This window comes from Lolium rigidum, chromosome 5 (genome assembly GCF_022539505.1).
Source record: "Lolium rigidum isolate FL_2022 chromosome 5, APGP_CSIRO_Lrig_0.1, whole genome shotgun sequence".
Classification (NCBI taxonomy): domain Eukaryota; kingdom Viridiplantae; phylum Streptophyta; class Magnoliopsida; order Poales; family Poaceae; genus Lolium; species Lolium rigidum.
The window spans coordinates 32,660,394-32,678,404 of record NC_061512.1 but is presented as its reverse complement, the minus strand read 5'-3'; the positions used below and the strand labels follow the sequence as shown (position 1 = coordinate 32,678,404).

At 46.1% G+C, this 18,011-nt stretch overlaps 2 protein-coding genes and 1 non-coding gene across 3 annotated transcripts; 1 reads left to right on the top strand and 2 right to left on the bottom strand.

The window, feature by feature from the left end:
* Nucleotides 1–3,015: 3,015 nt before the first annotated feature.
* Nucleotides 3,016–6,284, bottom strand: LOC124655821 (HIPL1 protein-like). The gene is made up of 7 exons (XM_047194658.1): nucleotides 6,267–6,284; nucleotides 6,000–6,056; nucleotides 5,138–5,908; nucleotides 4,821–5,037; nucleotides 3,968–4,146; nucleotides 3,648–3,858; nucleotides 3,016–3,131 (listed from the first exon to the last, which is right to left on the bottom strand). The coding sequence occupies exons 1-7, from the start codon at nucleotides 6,282–6,284 to the stop codon at nucleotides 3,016–3,018; spliced, it is 1,569 nt and encodes a 522-aa protein (XP_047050614.1).
* Nucleotides 6,285–6,564: 280 nt separating this feature from the next.
* LOC124655820 (ankyrin repeat domain-containing protein 17-like) lies at nucleotides 6,565–12,483 on the bottom strand. Its single transcript, XM_047194657.1, has 8 exons — nucleotides 12,429–12,483; nucleotides 12,209–12,280; nucleotides 11,887–12,069; nucleotides 11,622–11,756; nucleotides 10,830–10,969; nucleotides 10,568–10,657; nucleotides 10,353–10,472; nucleotides 6,565–6,633 (listed from the first exon to the last, which is right to left on the bottom strand). The coding sequence occupies exons 1-8, from the start codon at nucleotides 12,481–12,483 to the stop codon at nucleotides 6,565–6,567; spliced, it is 864 nt and encodes a 287-aa protein (XP_047050613.1).
* A 387-nt stretch (nucleotides 12,484–12,870) lies between these two features.
* TRNAA-UGC lies at nucleotides 12,871–12,943 on the top strand. Its single transcript has one exon. It is a non-coding gene; the product is annotated as a tRNA-Ala (tRNA).
* Nucleotides 12,944–18,011: the final 5,068 nt, after the last annotated feature.

The following is an 18,011-nucleotide window of genomic DNA, read 5'->3' as shown; positions in this document are numbered from 1 at the left end:
CGGGACAGGTCAAGGACCTCGAACCAGGGCTCAAAATCCAGCTCCCCCTTCACCTCGGGAAAGCTGGAGAGGGCGTAGATCTTGTCCTCCACGGCTACGAGCATGGGACATTCTTTTCCGTTGATGAGCTTTGGCCCGTGTATGACATCCTCAGTCTGAGTGTCGAAGACAATGGAGTGGCAACTGCCGACAGCCACGATCCACTTGTGGCGCCGTGTCTGCACGGACACAGAATGTCCTGCTGCCCTCAATCTCTAGCGTGGCGAGCGGGTGCAGCCTCTGCCGATTGGAGGCTGGGGAGCACGAGTGGTACGGACAATCCATCTTGTCCCAGATATTTACCAACGCATATATCGACCGGGTCGTGCCCTCAGCATGCTGATTTCTAACCTCCAGCTGTGGTGGATCATCACTTCTAGGGTGGGCAGTGCTGGTGTCGTTGCCTTCTAGCCTCCTCCTGTTGATCTTCATACTAATCAGTGGCTGACTGTTGGGGCCAGCCTGCGGGGCCATGGAAGGCTCCTGCCCGGTCGGCCGGTGGGTGATTTCGGCCACACCTCCAGGGACATTGTTCTTGGACCTAGGGCCTACGCGGCCCTTGCCACTGCCATAGAGAGGGACGAGCTTGTCCTCCTCGGCGACGGCCTTGCAGACAGGGCACTTGGGGGAGTGCGAGTGGATGCGCATCCACTTGCACAGGCACGGCCAGCAGAAGAGATGCCCGCAGAGCAGTCACGATGGGATCCTGCGGCAGCTCGAAGCAGATGTTGGCCGCTCCTAGACTCCCCGATGTTGGCCGCCATACTGAGCGTTGTTTGGAACCACGATGAGCTGCAATGCACGGAGTTGTTACAACCGTCAGCAACAAATAGCACTTGAAAAATAATAAAAAACATGTAAATTTGTAGTGTATATTGCCGGCAGGACCTTTGCAAAAGTAGAGATGGTCGGGCTTTTATTCCACCATGATACTTATGTGCTACATATCCATTATGGGTGTGCAGGGGAGGGAAAGGTACTAACATTGTGAGCTCATACAGGTTAACAGAATAACAGGGCCAAATCCATAAGTAAATCTACATAAAAGCGATGCGTCGAGATTTCTCGATCAGTTGTAAATTTGTGTAACAGAAATTAGCAATCAGTCTTACACACATATGAAGCTCAGATGAGAGCCATTAACTAACAGGAGGAACAATGACAGCAAAAGTTCTACTACACGCCACATTAACGAGAAAAGATCCCCAACTTTCGTTTGGCAATCAACGAAGCTGAAACAAAGACATAACAAAGCATCAGGTATACCACTACTGTCTCCGGCACCGGCAGCTTAAGGGGAGGCGACATCGCCTGGTCTCAGGCCAGCCAACAACTCACCCGGGCTTGAATCGGCCAGCCAGAAAACCGACGAATCCGACAGCGCTAAGGTAGGAAGGACACTTGCAGACCGCGAGGGCCCTGCCGCCAAATAGGAAGGACAACTTGCATATAAAATGCTACTGAAGACATTCCATACTCTCCCAATGTCCCTGAACCTTTGGCCAATGGATCATTTGTGAGCTCTGTCCGAAGCCTACCAAGCAACCTCAAGTCACTAAATTACTGTAGAATTTTCTACACCTAGTATGAGCATGAGAAAACCTAAAGTAACTGGATACTTTGAGTACAAGGAAAATAGGTTAAAAACACCCAAAACGGAAACCATACTGCCAATCTAGTCACCAACTAACCAGCCATCCGGTTCAGTCCGTTAATTAGCAATTTAGCACAGGTTCCAGTGAATCTAAGCTGGACAGATATGAACTCTAGTTCACTATCCTCTGCATTTCAGAACTTAACACATCCACTCGTGAACCTGACCGATCAACAATCAACAGCAGGCCCATCATCGATTCAAGCTGCCGATCAAGCCGGCAAACCTAGTTAGGCATTTGGACGCTGCGCGCTAACGTGCACTGTTAGTGAACATCAATCAAGGCCAACTTGTTCAAGTAACGCTCCTTACACAGAATCCCCTGTACTGAAAACCATTCTTAGTTCTGTAGCGCACCTTGTGTTTTTACGGTTGATGAACATCCATCAAGGCCAGCTTGTGTTAGTAACGTTCCTTGCACAAAAACCACGTATGCTGAACTGAATCCTTTACCATTTAGCTCCGGTACATCTCTCTGCTCTTGCAGAACCACCAAAATGCTGCTAGAGTTCTTTACACTGTTGCAGTAGTTTCTTCATCCACAAAACTGGTGTCGATTGTAACTTCCTGGTGATGTATACGGCAGCAAGAAACTTTAGACAGCTGGCCATAGCTAACAAGACAAAGTACGTGAAATAGCTGAAATCAACAACCGGGCCATGGCATCCTCGAGTCTCATAAAGATAAGTTTCACCACATCTGACATGAGGAGGTTACCGATCAATGCTGCCATGAGGAGGTTACTTAACTCTCACCTGCAAGTAAGTTGATACCCTATTTCAAGGACATTACACCTCTCGATTTGCAGTACTCAACGTCTCCACCATACCAATGTAAACATTAAGCAGGTGTTGCCGATCAATACCAGATGGAAATCACGAAACATGATTTGCCTTAGCATAGCATATACTTAAATAAAAAGCAATTCTACAGAGCCATCTATGTAGTACTGCTGCAGTTTAGACAGGAATAAAGAAAAAATGAATGACTTGATGAACTCAAAAAATTAAGTTTAAGAAACAGAAAACCAGAATGGCTTCGAAAGTGATATGTATTCTTTAAAACAAATGCAAGATTCGAATCACACATTTCTCGAGATAGAGCTATTTCAAAAGTGATATGCAGGCTGCTAATAAGAAATGCTAGAACTGTGTAACTGACCAAAAGCAGCGGCCAGAATCATATGAGCTAGTTACTTTTGCTATATCTTTCGAGAAATACTTCGACAAGGTAGTAAGCAAAAGGAGAATAGAAGGAAAAACCAAGGTGACGAGCACCGATGAACAGGTGAAGACCGAAGACGCGGACAAGGATGGTAAGCGTCAAGCCATGGAGAAGCCGGCGAAGGTAAAGTCGGTGACATGGAAGACACAAAGAGCGGCGAAAGCAATGTCGATGATGATGGCCGAAACGGTGAAAGAAATACCAAGGGTAACACCTACGCAAAGTAAGTGGCGTATTTGGGACCCTGGTCGAGATGAAGTGCACGTCGTGCTTAGGGGGGTGATTGTTAGCATTAAGCACGATCTGTGCATGTTCCGTCGGCAAGACATAGTGCATAAACGTATTCGATTCGTGTACGGTGTAGTGTCCGTACAGGTCTTGTTTTGTAAACCGACTAGGACTAGTGCTCAAGCCTATGCGTGTATATAAGTGCACCCAAGGCCCTGTAATCTTGTATCAAGTCAGAAGAAATAAAGCAAGACAACTACGAGGCTCGATATGAGCCTCTAGCAATCAAATCGATTTCGCGTGCGTGTGTTTCGTGAGCCAGCTTCGAGGCCAGCTTATTAGTACGTACGTGTATCGGCGACTTGGTGTGTGCTTGCTCGTCTCGCCGGATTGCTATCTCGCCGGAATAGCTCAGAAGCAGTTGAGCTTGCGTATACGTGCGCGTACAGCCGGAAAGTACTCGGCGAGTTCACGTGACGTAGGGACCAAGTCCAACACCCACGATAGACATACCCACCAACAATGGATGCAGATTCCATGTTCTCCGAGGCAGATGAAGAAACCTTATAGCCCATTATGGGGAAAATGATGCCTTGTGTAGGTTTGGTTACTTGAGCAGCCCATGGTGGATAGCCAACATGCTGGTCCTCATACACACCGACCCACCCATAGTTGCCACCCTTGGATATCAAATCTATCACTTTGTATTGGTCCTAGATATATGCAAGGTCGCAGAATTAGGCACTATTTATGATACAGAAAACAGAGCTCAACCTTGGAAAGGAACTCATTTCTAAGATGCTTATAGCATCTAAATGATACCTGGACATCATCTGCACAGTACAAGTGGAAAGGCCTCCCGGAGTCGAAGCTGCATCTCCATGGGTTTTCAAGACCCAAGGCCCAAATCTCTGGTCGTAAGTTGCTGTCATCAGTATATGGATTGTCCTTTGGTATTGTATAATTACCCCATATGCTTAGGTTAGCAACTTCATTCAGCTCTGTTAAGCTCAAAAGAAGAAGAAACCCAGTTCAGGAATATTCGCCCATTAGAAACTAGGAAAATGTATGCTTTTTAAGATTTATTGTCAGCCTTAGTGAAATGTTGTGCTCCCCCTGATCCGAATTGCTTGTCACAGATTCAATGAACCTAGACATATTTGAGGAAATATTTTTGCCTAAATCTGCAACAAGTAATTTGGATTGGAGGTACGAACAATAGCAACATGATACTGCTTTTGAGTGGTCCCGTAGTGCTTCTGTTGCTTTGAAGGTGAAAAGCTCAAATTCTGAAATACATGACCTTGATTCACAGCCACACATAGTCAACTAGACTACTGGCAATATTGCTTTATAATTCACGTAATTTAACATTCAACATGCAAATAAGCACTAGGTCAATGTTGTATGGTACCGCTTCAAATGTTTCCATGAGAATACCTACACATTATTGTTTGGAAGCATATCTAACCCTTGAACTAGTGAGCCTGGTTAACCCTTTTAGCTTTTGTGCCAGCTTCGACATTTACAATATTTTCTAACTACGTTGATATAATGGTCATTTAACTGAAAAAGGGGAAATACGGATATGTAGACACAAAAGTATACGAAAAAGAGAGAAAATGAACAACATCTCTAAGATGCATGTATCATTTATGTGTCATCTTTAATGTACCTGGAAGTTCATCAATGTTGAGCCTCATGATTTTTCCCAAAAGTGACTTTTTATTCTGGGAGAAGTTAAAAGGGTCACCTCTTATCCCACCATTTCCCGTGAAAAGGTATAGGTATCCATCGGTAGGTCCAAAAAGGAGCTGACCAGCATGGTTAGAAACATATGGGAGCCCCATTGAAAATACCCTTCTGACTTCTGAAGGATCGGCATATGTTGCCTATCAAAGAAGAAGGGTAGATATACAATGTTTACCCAGGGAAATGAAGCTAAATATTATAAATAACTGCAAAGAAGAGAGTACACACGTCTATATATACCTCAGAAAATCTTGATGGTGAACCTTCAGCAGAATACTCTGAGATAACTAGATGGTACTGGCAAGGGTGTGCACCATTTTTATCAGAGCCGAGCTTTGAGGGATCACACTCCACTTCCTGATCACATGAACACCTACCAGTGCAGTTGGGTGACTGAGTTCCATCACAAATGTATGAAACAAAGAAACGCCCATTGTTTGCAAAATCCGGATGAAGCGCTAGATCTACGAGTCCAAGGTCCGAACTGAGGTGACCTACAGTCGCGAGATCAAGAAACGGGCTCATCTCGTCAATTTGCAGACCGTCTTGCATTCCTTGTTCAGGAAGAGTAGCCAACCATATCTTCCCATCTTGTCTGGAGAAGAAGGCTTTGTTGGACCCATCAGGGTGAGCAACCATGTTAAGGTAGGATTCATTACCAATCTTCTCAAGGCAAACCCCAGTAGGAGTAGGAGATGGTGAAGAGTCCTTCCTAGCATTAAACGAGACCCCCTGCCCATTGAAGCATACTGACTGGTTGTGTGGTGTACCGAAATGTGACGCACAAAAGTCATTTTCTGAGTGCCAAAAATCAGTAAGCATGGAAGCTGAACCAGTAAGCGCAACATTTCTTGGCTGAAAAGGGGAGTTGGATATTTCTGTGCTTTTGCAATCTTTCCAAACTTGCTCACAGTAGTCCCCTTTGGGGTCCGAGGAAGAGCTGCACAAGAGAGGAACTGTACGTGCAGTGGATCCAATACCGAACAGATCAGCCGAAAACGGATTGCATTTCTGAAAAATATGGAAAGGGAACTGTAAGAAACACAATAATATTAACTAGCACGAATGGGCGCGGCGGCACGCCGCGCCGACTGTGTAATACCTTGGTGGTGGTAATTTTAAGACCACACTTGATTTGGTAAATGTGATGAGTACTTTCCTGGTTAAACAATGAGCTTTAAGGTGGTTGATAGCAAAATCTGATACAACATACGTTAAAATCATGTGCATAAAAGGCTGATCCTAAGAATCAAGTAATAACCAGGGATAAAAAAATACAAAAAAATTATATTTAGTAACGGTAACTGGTATTGCATATTGATCATCACACTGTAATGGATGATCAGTTGGTAGTTCCAGAGGGTAATACAGAATAACCCATCTGCATGGCGCAGTTAATTCTAGAATGAAGAAATCACCATCATCTAATCTCCTGGTTACATAACCCTTTTTAGGTAAAAATCCTTCCAAACTGGAAAGAAAACTGACAAATGTAATAGTTAAGATGTAGTTAATCATGCAGTACTCACTACTCACCTTCTCTTGTAGTTAAATCTTTGCTCCCAGTGTTATACAAGTGCAGGATACTGGACCCTCTATAAAATGTCACTGAGTCTACTCATGAATACATGTTAAACCTAGAAGAAAAGACATGGTAGATTCGCTCCTTAAAAGGCCATTTCTGAGGACATGGCAATCACCGCTCCAACATGCCCATCAGACTTTGCAACATTTGACTGCAAACATAAATATCAAACATGAGATCAGATGTAGTAGAGGAGCATGGCATGGATGCCAATCTGAATAATACTTTTGCTTTGTCTTACCTAATTTTTTACATCCCAAATTTTCACAACAGCTTTAGATGTGTGGAGAAGACAATATGTGTAGAAAATTTGTTGCTGTGTCAGGACAGGGCATCAGACTTAGCTTGAAACCCAATGTTGTCCTAAAGGTACCCGGAGTTGAAGAATAAATGATGCTTCCATGTTAAATTAGAACGGTCACTAGAGGTGTGATAGAAAATAAGGATAACAATGTGTGAAAGCAATTGATATCTTGCTTATCTCCGGTAGTTTCATTCATATGTCATCTTGTAATAGTACATGAAAGGAGGCTACCATGACATATTGCCCAAACTTACATGTACTTTCCGGAATTTTCTCAATTTGCCACACCATGGTGAGTTTTCACATGCGTTCTGCTGAGAGGACATATCTTCGTATTTCCCTCTACTGATTGGACTGTTGGTGATCATATCAATGAATGTAGATTTTTATACAAATATAACCCGCTGTATTTCGTAGTTGTGAGAAATGACCGCTTTTGTAATCAATTGTCAAAAATTGCCTGGCCGGAGGTACTTCCCACCAATTGTAGGGCGGAAAGTATATGTTGTTGTATGAGTTGGCGGGAGGTGAATTTCGACCAAATGAGTGGGCGGAAAGTGCAGCATGCATGCCTAGGATCGTTTCGCACAAAGTCACCTCCCGCCTCTCCAGCTGACGGAAAGCCACTTCAGGCCTCTCCAATTTGCGGAAAGACACGTGTTGGCTTTTGCTCCTCCCGTCATGCCATTTTTGTGACAAACTGTTTGATATGGTGTCATTTTTTGCGATGAAAATTTGAAAGAGCATCATATTTCATATTTGTAAAAAAAAAAATCATGGATGTACTGCCGAGAGTGTTCAAATTAATGAATGTACTGCCCTCTTTCTTGTCAGGAAACATGTAAGAGTCGAGAGTCCTCAGATCAATGAATGTGCTGCCCTCTTTTTTTTCAAGAACATGCAAAGCTTGCATGTCATGTCATGTCAAAAAAAAAAAAGCTTGCATGTCATGTCATTAACATAGAAGATAGAATTACATTGTTTGATTACAATAGCTCCCGCCAAACCACACACGCATACTACTCTCTATGACTACTGACGCACACCTGCTGGAAACCTAGGTAGCGCCCATATCTGAAAATCTTTCCTTGTTCTACTGATGATGCCCTCTTTCTTGTCAGGAGACATGCAAGAGTCGAGAATAATACAGAAGAAAATGCTGCACTTTGTCCATGGGGAGACATGCATGGTCAAGTTGAAGAAACCCTAGGAGGGTTTCTTCAACTTGACCATCCTTTTAGTGTATAGATACATCCAATTTTAGATAAATCTCCGACATCCTTTTATAGACGGAGGGAGTAGAAGAAAATGCTGCACTTTGTCCATGGGGAGACATGCATGGTCAAGTTGAAGAAACCCTCCTAGGGCACCAACTTTCTCATTCCCATATGTCCTATAAAACAGGATACTGTGAGAAAAACTAAGTAGCTCACTTGATGTATATTCATAAATATCACATATACTACTAAAGCGACATTAATTTTAATCCTGGACTCCTTTCTCATATTTCAAATAATACGCGAGGAAAAGTACAACAGTACCGCCAATACAGATTAAAATTGAAATAAAAAATTGAGGGGACATAACCATACATATGGATCCCTTCTCCAAATCAATTCAGAAGCAGCAAAGACAAATCTTCCTTGTATTAAAAATATAATCGATTATGACACACAATTACTGTTGTTTGAAGATCCCTACATGACACATGCTACAACTTATTATTGATAAAGTAGGAAGCAGAGGATAAATTATTTCGTGGACAACAAAAAATAACAATGTACCATGGTATCTGTCAGTTGATGATCGAAGATGTTTGCAAGCTCATCATGTTGATGACACATGGATGTATACGATAACACTGACCTCTTTTACAGTGGCCTTTACAGCAGCCCAAGAAAAGCTACTTCGTCCAGAAGTTTGAATAATGTGGATATCTTCAGTGTTCTCAAGAAACTTTGTTCTGAAGTTTGAAGAATGTGAATGCTAGCTCTGCAAATTTGATTCCACATCAGCATCTAAAGTTATGCTCCTGGCAACTATTTCATATACGGCTAAAATCTGTACTCAATAAATTGGACACAGAAGGTAACATTATACCTTCTAGTGTGCAATCTTATGTAGCTTTGGCAGTCCTTTGGCTACTGAGCTAAGCTTGTTTGGGAACATTAGAGCTAATTTAAATGTAAGTATACACAGAAAAACAATGAAGCAATTTGATGTAGGGCCTCTGCAATTTGAAACCAACGATGCTAGCTCATCTACAAATATAGATGGTTTGTATCTCCAGCTCTGATAGTTCATAAACTGTGTAAATTCTCAAGGAACTTCTCACCTCATACAAAGTAGCAGGAAACCAACCATGGCAAGGTACTTTCATCCTTATAGTACTGGATCAACCATAGTCAACGATCAGACGATATCAACTTCAGGCTTGTTTCCTCCTGATCAAGTTGAAACCCACTACTTCAAGAAGTCCATCAGATATTGTCAGAGCCCTAACCCGTAAGAGGGAACTTCTCACGGAAAGCGTACCATAAGCCCGCAAATCACAAGTTGCTTTTGTACATACTTAGGTGTTTAAGCATGACACTTCACAATGAGTACCATTTTTTTGTCAAATCATGTGAGAGCGGTGTTGGTAATGTAGAAATGTAGATCAATGGGAAATGAAGTCTAGCACAAAAAATATATTTCACACAGAAAATCAAGGAATGAACTGCAAGTAGTGAAGTAAGTATTAGGTATATTATCAATAGTATTAGCCAACCAGTATCAGCCGTACATCCCTAAATCATAATATTGGCAATGCTCAATACCTAAAATATAGCAGGGCAACAACACAATGAGATAAATGTAAAAGCATGCAGCACAAAAGATCCATTCTACACCTAGAAATCAAGAAATGATGACTTAAGAATAAAAACACCAAAGTGCACATTGCGACAGGGAAGTTCAGGAACAGCACAATCATTTTATCATAGCACATGCACATATCTGAATTTACAAAGTACAGAGAGCAACTGGCAACTCATGTTTGTATGGTTACTCTGCCTTTTTTCTTACTTTCCCTAATAGGGGATAAAGTGGAACAATGGCGTTTTTAAATCAGGGGTGCATGTATATAGATGACTGCACATTAGGGCATCCAATTAGACTACAAATGACTGTTCTCAGAAAAAGATACCTGATCACAAAAAAATGGCAAACAAAAAATAGAAACTATAAAGGCAACTGATAGTAATCAAACTAATAATATGCCAAATCAGTGTCAAACACATTAGTCTTGATGTCAAAATAAGCCCATTCAACTGATGCCCAAGTGATTCAAGACTCGAGCACTACTTTGCACAAAATTAGACTTATTGGCTTCCATCCTCGGTTCCCTTCACATATAAACTACTGCCATATTTTTTCAGACACTACATGGCATTATTATGTTATATAATTGTGCCACACTAGTGTCACATATATTAATTTTGCTGGTGCCAGAAGTCTAGAACTTCTGATGCTACAAAGTGAATCAGCTCACTATGATATCGTGAAAAAACAAGAGAGAATGTCACCTCATCAGGACGATTTGGGTCTGCACCTGCCTCCAACAAGCACTTAACAATTTCAGTTAAGCCTTCGCTTGCAGCTCTTGCCAAGGAATTATTATTAACATCGTTCACATTAGCTCCAGCCTGCCAAATATGCGTGTACAAGAGAAGTTAGTTAGACAGAGCCTCTCTTGCAAGGAAAGAACACATTAATTAGTAGATAACGGCTGCGTATATACCTGAATCAATAGCTTGACACAATGCTTGGAAGCAGAAAACACTGCAGCATCTAGAGGTGTTGCCAGACAAGAAGGCACAACCATGTTGACCTGTAAGAAACAAAGGCTACCATAAACATTTTCATGCCAGAACAATGAGCAAATGACAGGTCCTTGAAAGAGCAAATTTTAGGCCATGGCCACAAGTAAGTAACTAGTTTCAAGTGAAGCAAATACAGCAGCATAAGTCATGCAGGGTCAAGGGATAAAAAGAATGGTGTACATCTGCATGGTGCTCCAACAAAACCTCCACAGTACTCTCGTGTCCTTTAAGGGCGGCGAGACACAGTGGTGTCCCCTGTTCTGACTTGCCGTCGACTTCGGCTCCTCTAGAAAGCAGCAGTTTTAGTATCTCTGACTTCCCTGAAGAAGCACATGGAAAGCTGAAGATCAGGATAATTATGCAAGCAAGCCATGCTTGGACAACCATGGTCTGAGCAGATAAAAAGAGCAAAGCAATGATTTTACGTCTTAGAAATTGAATTATAGGGGCAACAAAAGACACAAGTTTCAACGGCTATACCAATAGCACAATGCAACATTTTTGGATGAAGATCTAGGTTTCAATTGCTAGAATGTAAATAGCTAGCACACAAGGAAGGTTTTTTTTTTCGAAATGGGAGCTTCGCCCCGGCCTCTAGCTAGCACACAAGGAAGGTAACATGTGTTGGAAGAGCAAGTTCCAAATTAATGCTAGAAGATCAATGGAAAATAAGCCGCATCCAGTGGCTAGAGTAAAATAGCACGATAGTGGCAGAAGACCCACAAAAACATCCAAGTACCTAACATGAACATGCTGCTGTAACTGTACTTGTAAGTAAAGTGTGACCAGGTTATGTTGAGCAGCTAAGGAAAATCCTCAGGACACATGGCTTAATTAGAGCTCACAATCCAGGCAATTAAGTTAATCATGGGAAAATGCCAGAACCCATGATGTTTGAAATAAAACAAAAAAGGCAGCTGCAGCAATGAATTCCCCTGTTTGTACTAGCTAGCTAGCTTGCTGTAGTAGCACCTTTCATTGCAGCCCGGTGGACAACAGTGGCGCCCTCCTCACATTCCTGGTGGAGATCTGCCCCATGGTCAAGCAGGAACCTGACGGCCGGCAGGTTGCCGCCGGCCACGGCGTGCTCCAGGGGCGTCTTCTTCCCTGCACCGCGTCACAGAACAAAACGACAGAGCGCAGATCGATCAGTTCGCAGTGAACCACTGAACAATATGCCACGGAACCTAGCTTAACCAAGATTGCTGATTCGCTTTGGATTGAGTGAGTGGTTTACTTGGGGATGCGTCCCACATGTTGACGTCCATCCCGAGCGTGTCGACGAGGTAGCGGCATGCGTCGAGCCTCCCGAGCCCCCCGACGGCGGCGTGGAGCGCGTTCATGCCGCGGTAGGTTGTGGCGGCGAGCGTGGCGTCCGCGCCCTTGCTCCCCCCGCTCCTGTCCAGGCGCCGCGCGATCTCTGCATGGCCAGGCCGGGTTAGCGTGCAAGAAAAGCAGAGGACCATCGAAGCAATCGATGGAGCCGACTTGATCGGCGCGGGAAGACAGCAAAAAGGGGGGACTTTTTTGAGGGTGGCGAGAACCGGTGGGTTACGTACCCTTGAGGCGGCGGACGTTGCCGTAGTATGCGGCGACGAGGAAGCGCGCCTCCGGCGGCCACTCGTCCTCGTCTGCTAGCCAATCGCGCGCGCAGGGGAAGCAACCGACACGGAGAGAAACAAAGCATCAGCGGCGGATTAAGGGGAGAAGAAGGGAATCAAGGTAGAGTTTTAGCGCGGAGCGGCAAACGGCAGCGGTGAAGGGAAGGAAAGCAGGTACCTTTGCCGAGGGTCTTCTCGAAGAAGTGGGGCAGCGGCATCTCGAGGAGGTCCATGGTCTAGCTCTCTGCTCCGGCGGCGGCGGCGGAGGCGATTTAGCTAGGGTTTCTCTCTTCTCCTCCGTCTCTGTCTCGATCGAAGTGGAAGGGGGAGAAGGGTGTGGAAGGCAGCAGAGAGCTCGAAATGGAACGGAGAGAGAGCTCGGCGGGAGTGGGAGTGGGTGCGCTCGCAGTGGCAGGAGGGAGACGCAATGAGGTGTCGACACGCAACGGGTCTCTGCCATGGCAGCCCGTGCAGCTCTGCTTTTCCCCTTGGACCTTGCTTGACCACTCCCGCGACCGTTTGAATGCTTTCGAATCTATGGCACCTTGTGTCGATCGTTTGTCACTAAATTAGGAATTAAACGAGAATTAGAACATAAATTAGAGATAATTACTGTATCAGGGGATGTAGCTCAAATGGTAGAGCGCTCGCTTTGCATGCGAGAGGCACGGGGTTCGATCCCCCGCATCTCCATCTTCCACATTAGTTTTTTTTGCAAGTTCCTTGATTACTGCTCCCTGTGAGGTCAATAGACGAAGGTGACGATCCCGTTATGGACTCGCCCACACCCAGTGACCCCGTCCTGTGGTGGTACAAGAACCGCCCTGCCAACGCGATCATTTCGTACGCGCCGTGCTGGTACCCAACGTTCAGAGGAGTTGGAGCTACTCGGTCGCCCTCTGCCGATCCTCTGCGACGGTGGCCTCCCTCTTCCGTTGATCGAGCACCCTGCGCCGCTCGACATGCTTCTTGTTCTCCACTTGCCTATGCTTCGCAGGGAGGTCAGGCCTCGCCTTCTTCGTTGCCGCCGCGGGCTACGCGACCACTGGAACGACCGGGACCTCCTCAGCGACAGGAGCGACAACGGCGGCGAGCTCGGCCTCGTCTCCGATGGTGGTGGCGGCAGCAACTTCGTCGGCCATCCTCTATGTTTGGGACTAGAGTGAAGTGGCTGTGGTTCGGGAGGCTGACACGTGGGCCAGGGGAGGACGCGAGAGGCCAACCCTCGGTGTCCACGACCACACAAACCAGGCCAGATTTGGGCCAGCTATGGCCTATGGGTCGTCCCGGACGACGCGGCCATCCGTTTTTTTGATGCGTCCGTGCGTTGGGACACGGATTTGTCCAATTCGACCCATCCGGACGCGCAGGCGTGGGATGGGTCGCCCCGTTGGAGATGGCCTTAATCTCTCTTCGGCCACCTCTAAGCTCGATGGCCTCGAGTGCCTCCTGTCGATCTCTCGTTGCTGCCGGCGCCGGATCAGCCGACCGATCATGCCCACGCGCCGCCGTCACCGCCGCCAAAACCAGTCGCCTGGTAACCCCCCTCAAAACTGGGCTGCGGCTGCAGATGGTGATGGGTCGACCGCCTCGCCACGGGCTAAAAGAAGAAAAACCTCACCGTGCCAACAAGAAGATAAAGTGTATGCAGGGCCAAGCCTTCCGGAGGTACGTACTTTCATTGAAAAATCCCATGCAGCTAGTAGGAATACCATGTACGTACATATGACGTGCCATCGTGACGCCCGCGTTTCGTACGTTTCCAATCCGAGCAACACCCAAGCCCCTCGCCATCGCTAGCTAGTGCTGAATCCCCGCAGCCACACCACCGTGCCGCGGCTCAAATCTCACTTCCCCGGCCGGCCGCCTGCCTGATATGAAGGCGGAGAAGAAGGTGGCCAAGTCGACCAACAACGCAGCGGTGAAGAAGCCGAAGAAGAAGGCTACTGCTGCCACACCCAACAACAGACGCACATCCGATGATGGAGCCGCCACGCGCAGGACGAGGCGGAAACGGGCACGGCATGGTGTCCGCGGCGGCGACCTCATCAGCAACCTCCCTGATGACATCCTCCGCACCATCGTCTCGCTCCTCCCCACCAAGGACGGTGCACGCACGCAGGCCATCGCCCGCGCCGCTGTGGCGCTCGGCGCCTCTCAACCTCCAAGCAAGCCACCGAGTGGCTGTGCCGAAGCGAGTTCCACGTACCGCCTCAGTCTCGTCTCGAAGATCCTCTCGATCCGACCACAAGGGTCCCGCCCGACGGTTCGTGTACGACCACCCCACCGACGTCTACCATGATGCCAATAAAACGTTGGCCACCCGTATATATCGATGCCTGGTTCCGTTCCCTATCCCTCGCCAACCTTCAGGAGCTCAACGTACATAAGCTTGGTGAATTTTGGATTTTTGCGTCGGAAGCGCGCGGTGCCAGCTGCCACCGTCGGTGCTCCTCGATCTGTGCACCAACCCGGGTTGATGTGGCAAGAATCAGTTGCTGCATGCGCTTTCCCAAAGGATCGAGATGGCTCCTTGGCTGCTAAGTTTTGCTTTGCTCAAGCAGGTGAGTCTATGGCGTACGTGTGTCCATGCATGTCGGAGGATGCCTTCCATGGGCTGATCTCTGGTTGCCAAGGCTAGCTAGTGCTGAATGAATCCCCGCAACCGCACCACCGTGTCGTGTCGCGTCGCACTGACCGTCTTGTGACTTGTGAGTCCCGGGTCCGTCCGTCGACGCGATTCGTTCGCCTGCGTCACGTCACGTCGATCTGTGGAAACTCGATGTACATCTTCCGCGTGGTCACTGGTGCGTGCGACGCGATTCGCTTGCTGCTTCTTGGCTCTGCACGTGCGTGCGTGCTATTCAAATTCAAAGAGGATTAAAGGACGCGAGCTGGCAAAAACCATCCAGCTTACTTAGCTACGATCGATCGTTTCGGAATCCGGGCTTAATTGCACGTTTATACCAATGTCGTCTCTGCTGCTTCGCTCTCGCATGCACACATATATACGTATAAATAAATGCAAACTGCAAATACTAGTACGTTCGCTCATATGCATCCTTGCGCGTAATTAGGAGGATGCATGCGTGGGCGGGGATTTTTGGTTTCAATCAATAAAAAAAAAGCACAACCATGAGTGGGCGGGGAAGACGTCACCATTATTTTGTTTGCTTTTTTTCCCCTCCGATTCCATTTCTACCCACTCCGTAATGTATTACTACTACAATTCTTTCGTTTTGGAAGCAAAAAAAAAAACCACATTTTTTTATCAGTTCTCTAAAAAAAACACTAATTCCACTCTAGAAATGAATTGACCACGCCGAAATTTCCTCACCTAAACTAGGTCCTACATGTCAACCAATAAAAAAAACTTATATATCTAAAACCAAATCAAAAACCAACCACTATTGGCCTCAACACCACGCCACGTCCAGCCCCGCCTTGCCCGCCGACCAACCCCTCCTCCCTCCAAATATTCCTCAACCCACGGGTGCCCGTCGAAAGCTTCCTCATCATCCGGCGGTGCGGATGTTGTAGCACCCAAGAGACGCGGGGATACAACGCTCCGTGAACATGGTGGTGGAGGGACCCAAAGGCGCAATGGACCTAGGGGAACATGGTTGCGTCTCCAAGCCATCCCATCCGTTGAAACTTAAAAAGGCGATCCACGGAGAGGGGGTGCGTGGAGGGAAAAAAAGTTCAACCTCTATGCCGAGGGTGGCCGTCGACGTATTTAAATAAGGACGCCGACGTGGCAATAACATGTATAATCTGCAGGAATTAGAAGAGAGCCTTCTAGTCAACATGGATGTACCCTACACGACATTGGCGAGAATTAGGACCTCGATATGGTTCTATTCTCTTCATAGTCTCGGAGGTTATGTTCCTTTTTGCTTTTTTTTGGGCTTCTTCTCATTCTTCTTTGGCACCTACGGTAGAGATCGGAGGTATTTGGCCCCCAAAAGGGATTGGGGTTTTAGATGCTTGGGAAACCCTCTTCTTAATATCCCTATTCTCCCTTCATCCGGAGCTGCCGTAACTTGGGTTCTACCAATGAAACGCAGAAGTTTTTTACGGCGGCATTCGAGTTTGTCGGGATGGAGAGGTCGTAGTCCTGAGCATGATGCCCACGCATTGAGATGGAGCATAAAATATGCATGATGCGATCGCGCCCACTTGCTCTACTAGTACACGCCAACCGATCTAGTACGTACCTAGCTGGTCAAGTGCATCAATCACTGCTTTTTGGACTAGTCGCACACGAATGCACGCCTAGTCCCTTCATGTTACTTGCGACGTAATTTAGCTGGTGACAGAGTACATATTTAGGATGGCTGGATCAAATCTTGGAAACATTGACTAGCTCATAATTAACACTAACCAGAATCACGCAGCAATTACCGCCGTGACGTTTCATGTAATCCTGCGCTGCCTGTGAATCAAAACAAATCCGAGCAAATCTTGCTGGCCAACCTCGTAGTGCTAAATAAATCCACGATTTCTGGTTGGTATGGTATAAATGAGCCTCCAATCAAGTCCGAGATTGTTTCAACTGCAATTTATTTTTGACGTTTCGTTTGGCTCCCTCCGGTGGTAAAAAAGTCAATCAGAACCCATCCAGTTCCCAACCAACAGCGCCTCCTGATCTCTCTGGTTGCCATCGCTAGCTAGTGCTGAATGAATCCCCGCAACCGCATGCACATGCACACCGTGTCGCGCGCGTCGCCTCCCGTCTGGTTCGAGGAGTCGTGTCGCGTTGGCGACAACCCGCATCGGTCGGTTGTGACTTTCAGGTGCGACGCGACGCGATTCAACCACGCACGTGCGTGCGGCTATTCAAAATCAAATTACGGAGTAGGACAAATAAAGGACGCGAGCTGGCAAAAACGATCCAGCCTCGATCGTCAGTTGGACGCGGAGCCCACTTTATCATCGATTGTTTCGGAATCCAGCCTTAATTAATTAGCAGCCCACGCGCGCGCGCGCATGCAGCCATGCACACATATATACTTACTAGCAAAAGTGCCCATGCGTTGCATCGGGAGTTAATTTTTTTTTTTGCATATGGAAACCAACCAGCTTTACGCTTTGCAGTTAGGTGACCCGCCACTGCACTTGAAATACTAAAAAAACCTTGCCATATTCCTCCAACATGGCTGACGCAACAAAGAAATCCCCATATATATACTGCTAACGCTACCGACCCTCGGCCTCGCCTATCTTTTTTCCCTTAAACTTTATCCCTCCTCATATGTCATTCAATTGTTTGTTTGGCCCGCAATTCTTCTACTCCAACACATCTAAAACCAGTGTGCTAATTAGTACTCCCTCCTTACCAAAATTAGTGCGTATTAGAACTTTTAAAAGTCAAACGATGTAAAGTTTGATCAAGTATTTAGGAAAAAATATCACCATCTAGAATATCGAATCAATACCATTAGATTTCTCATGATGTATACTTTCATATGGTATATATTTGGTATGGTAGATGTAGATATTTTTATCAAAAAACTTGGTCAAAGTTGGCATCGTTTGACTTTTTAAAAATATTATATGCTCTACATTATGGCAAGGAGGGAGTATGTCACTACTGTCCACACAGTTCTTCGAAACTGTGCGTTTGAGCGCTTAGAATATTAATGTTGTCATATGTACAGTGATTCCCATACTGTAAGAGCAATCACGGTCAGAAAGGAAATTGTAAGATCAGCCAAGCATAGTTCGTCCCAATTCAACACAAATTTGGTAAACAATGTAG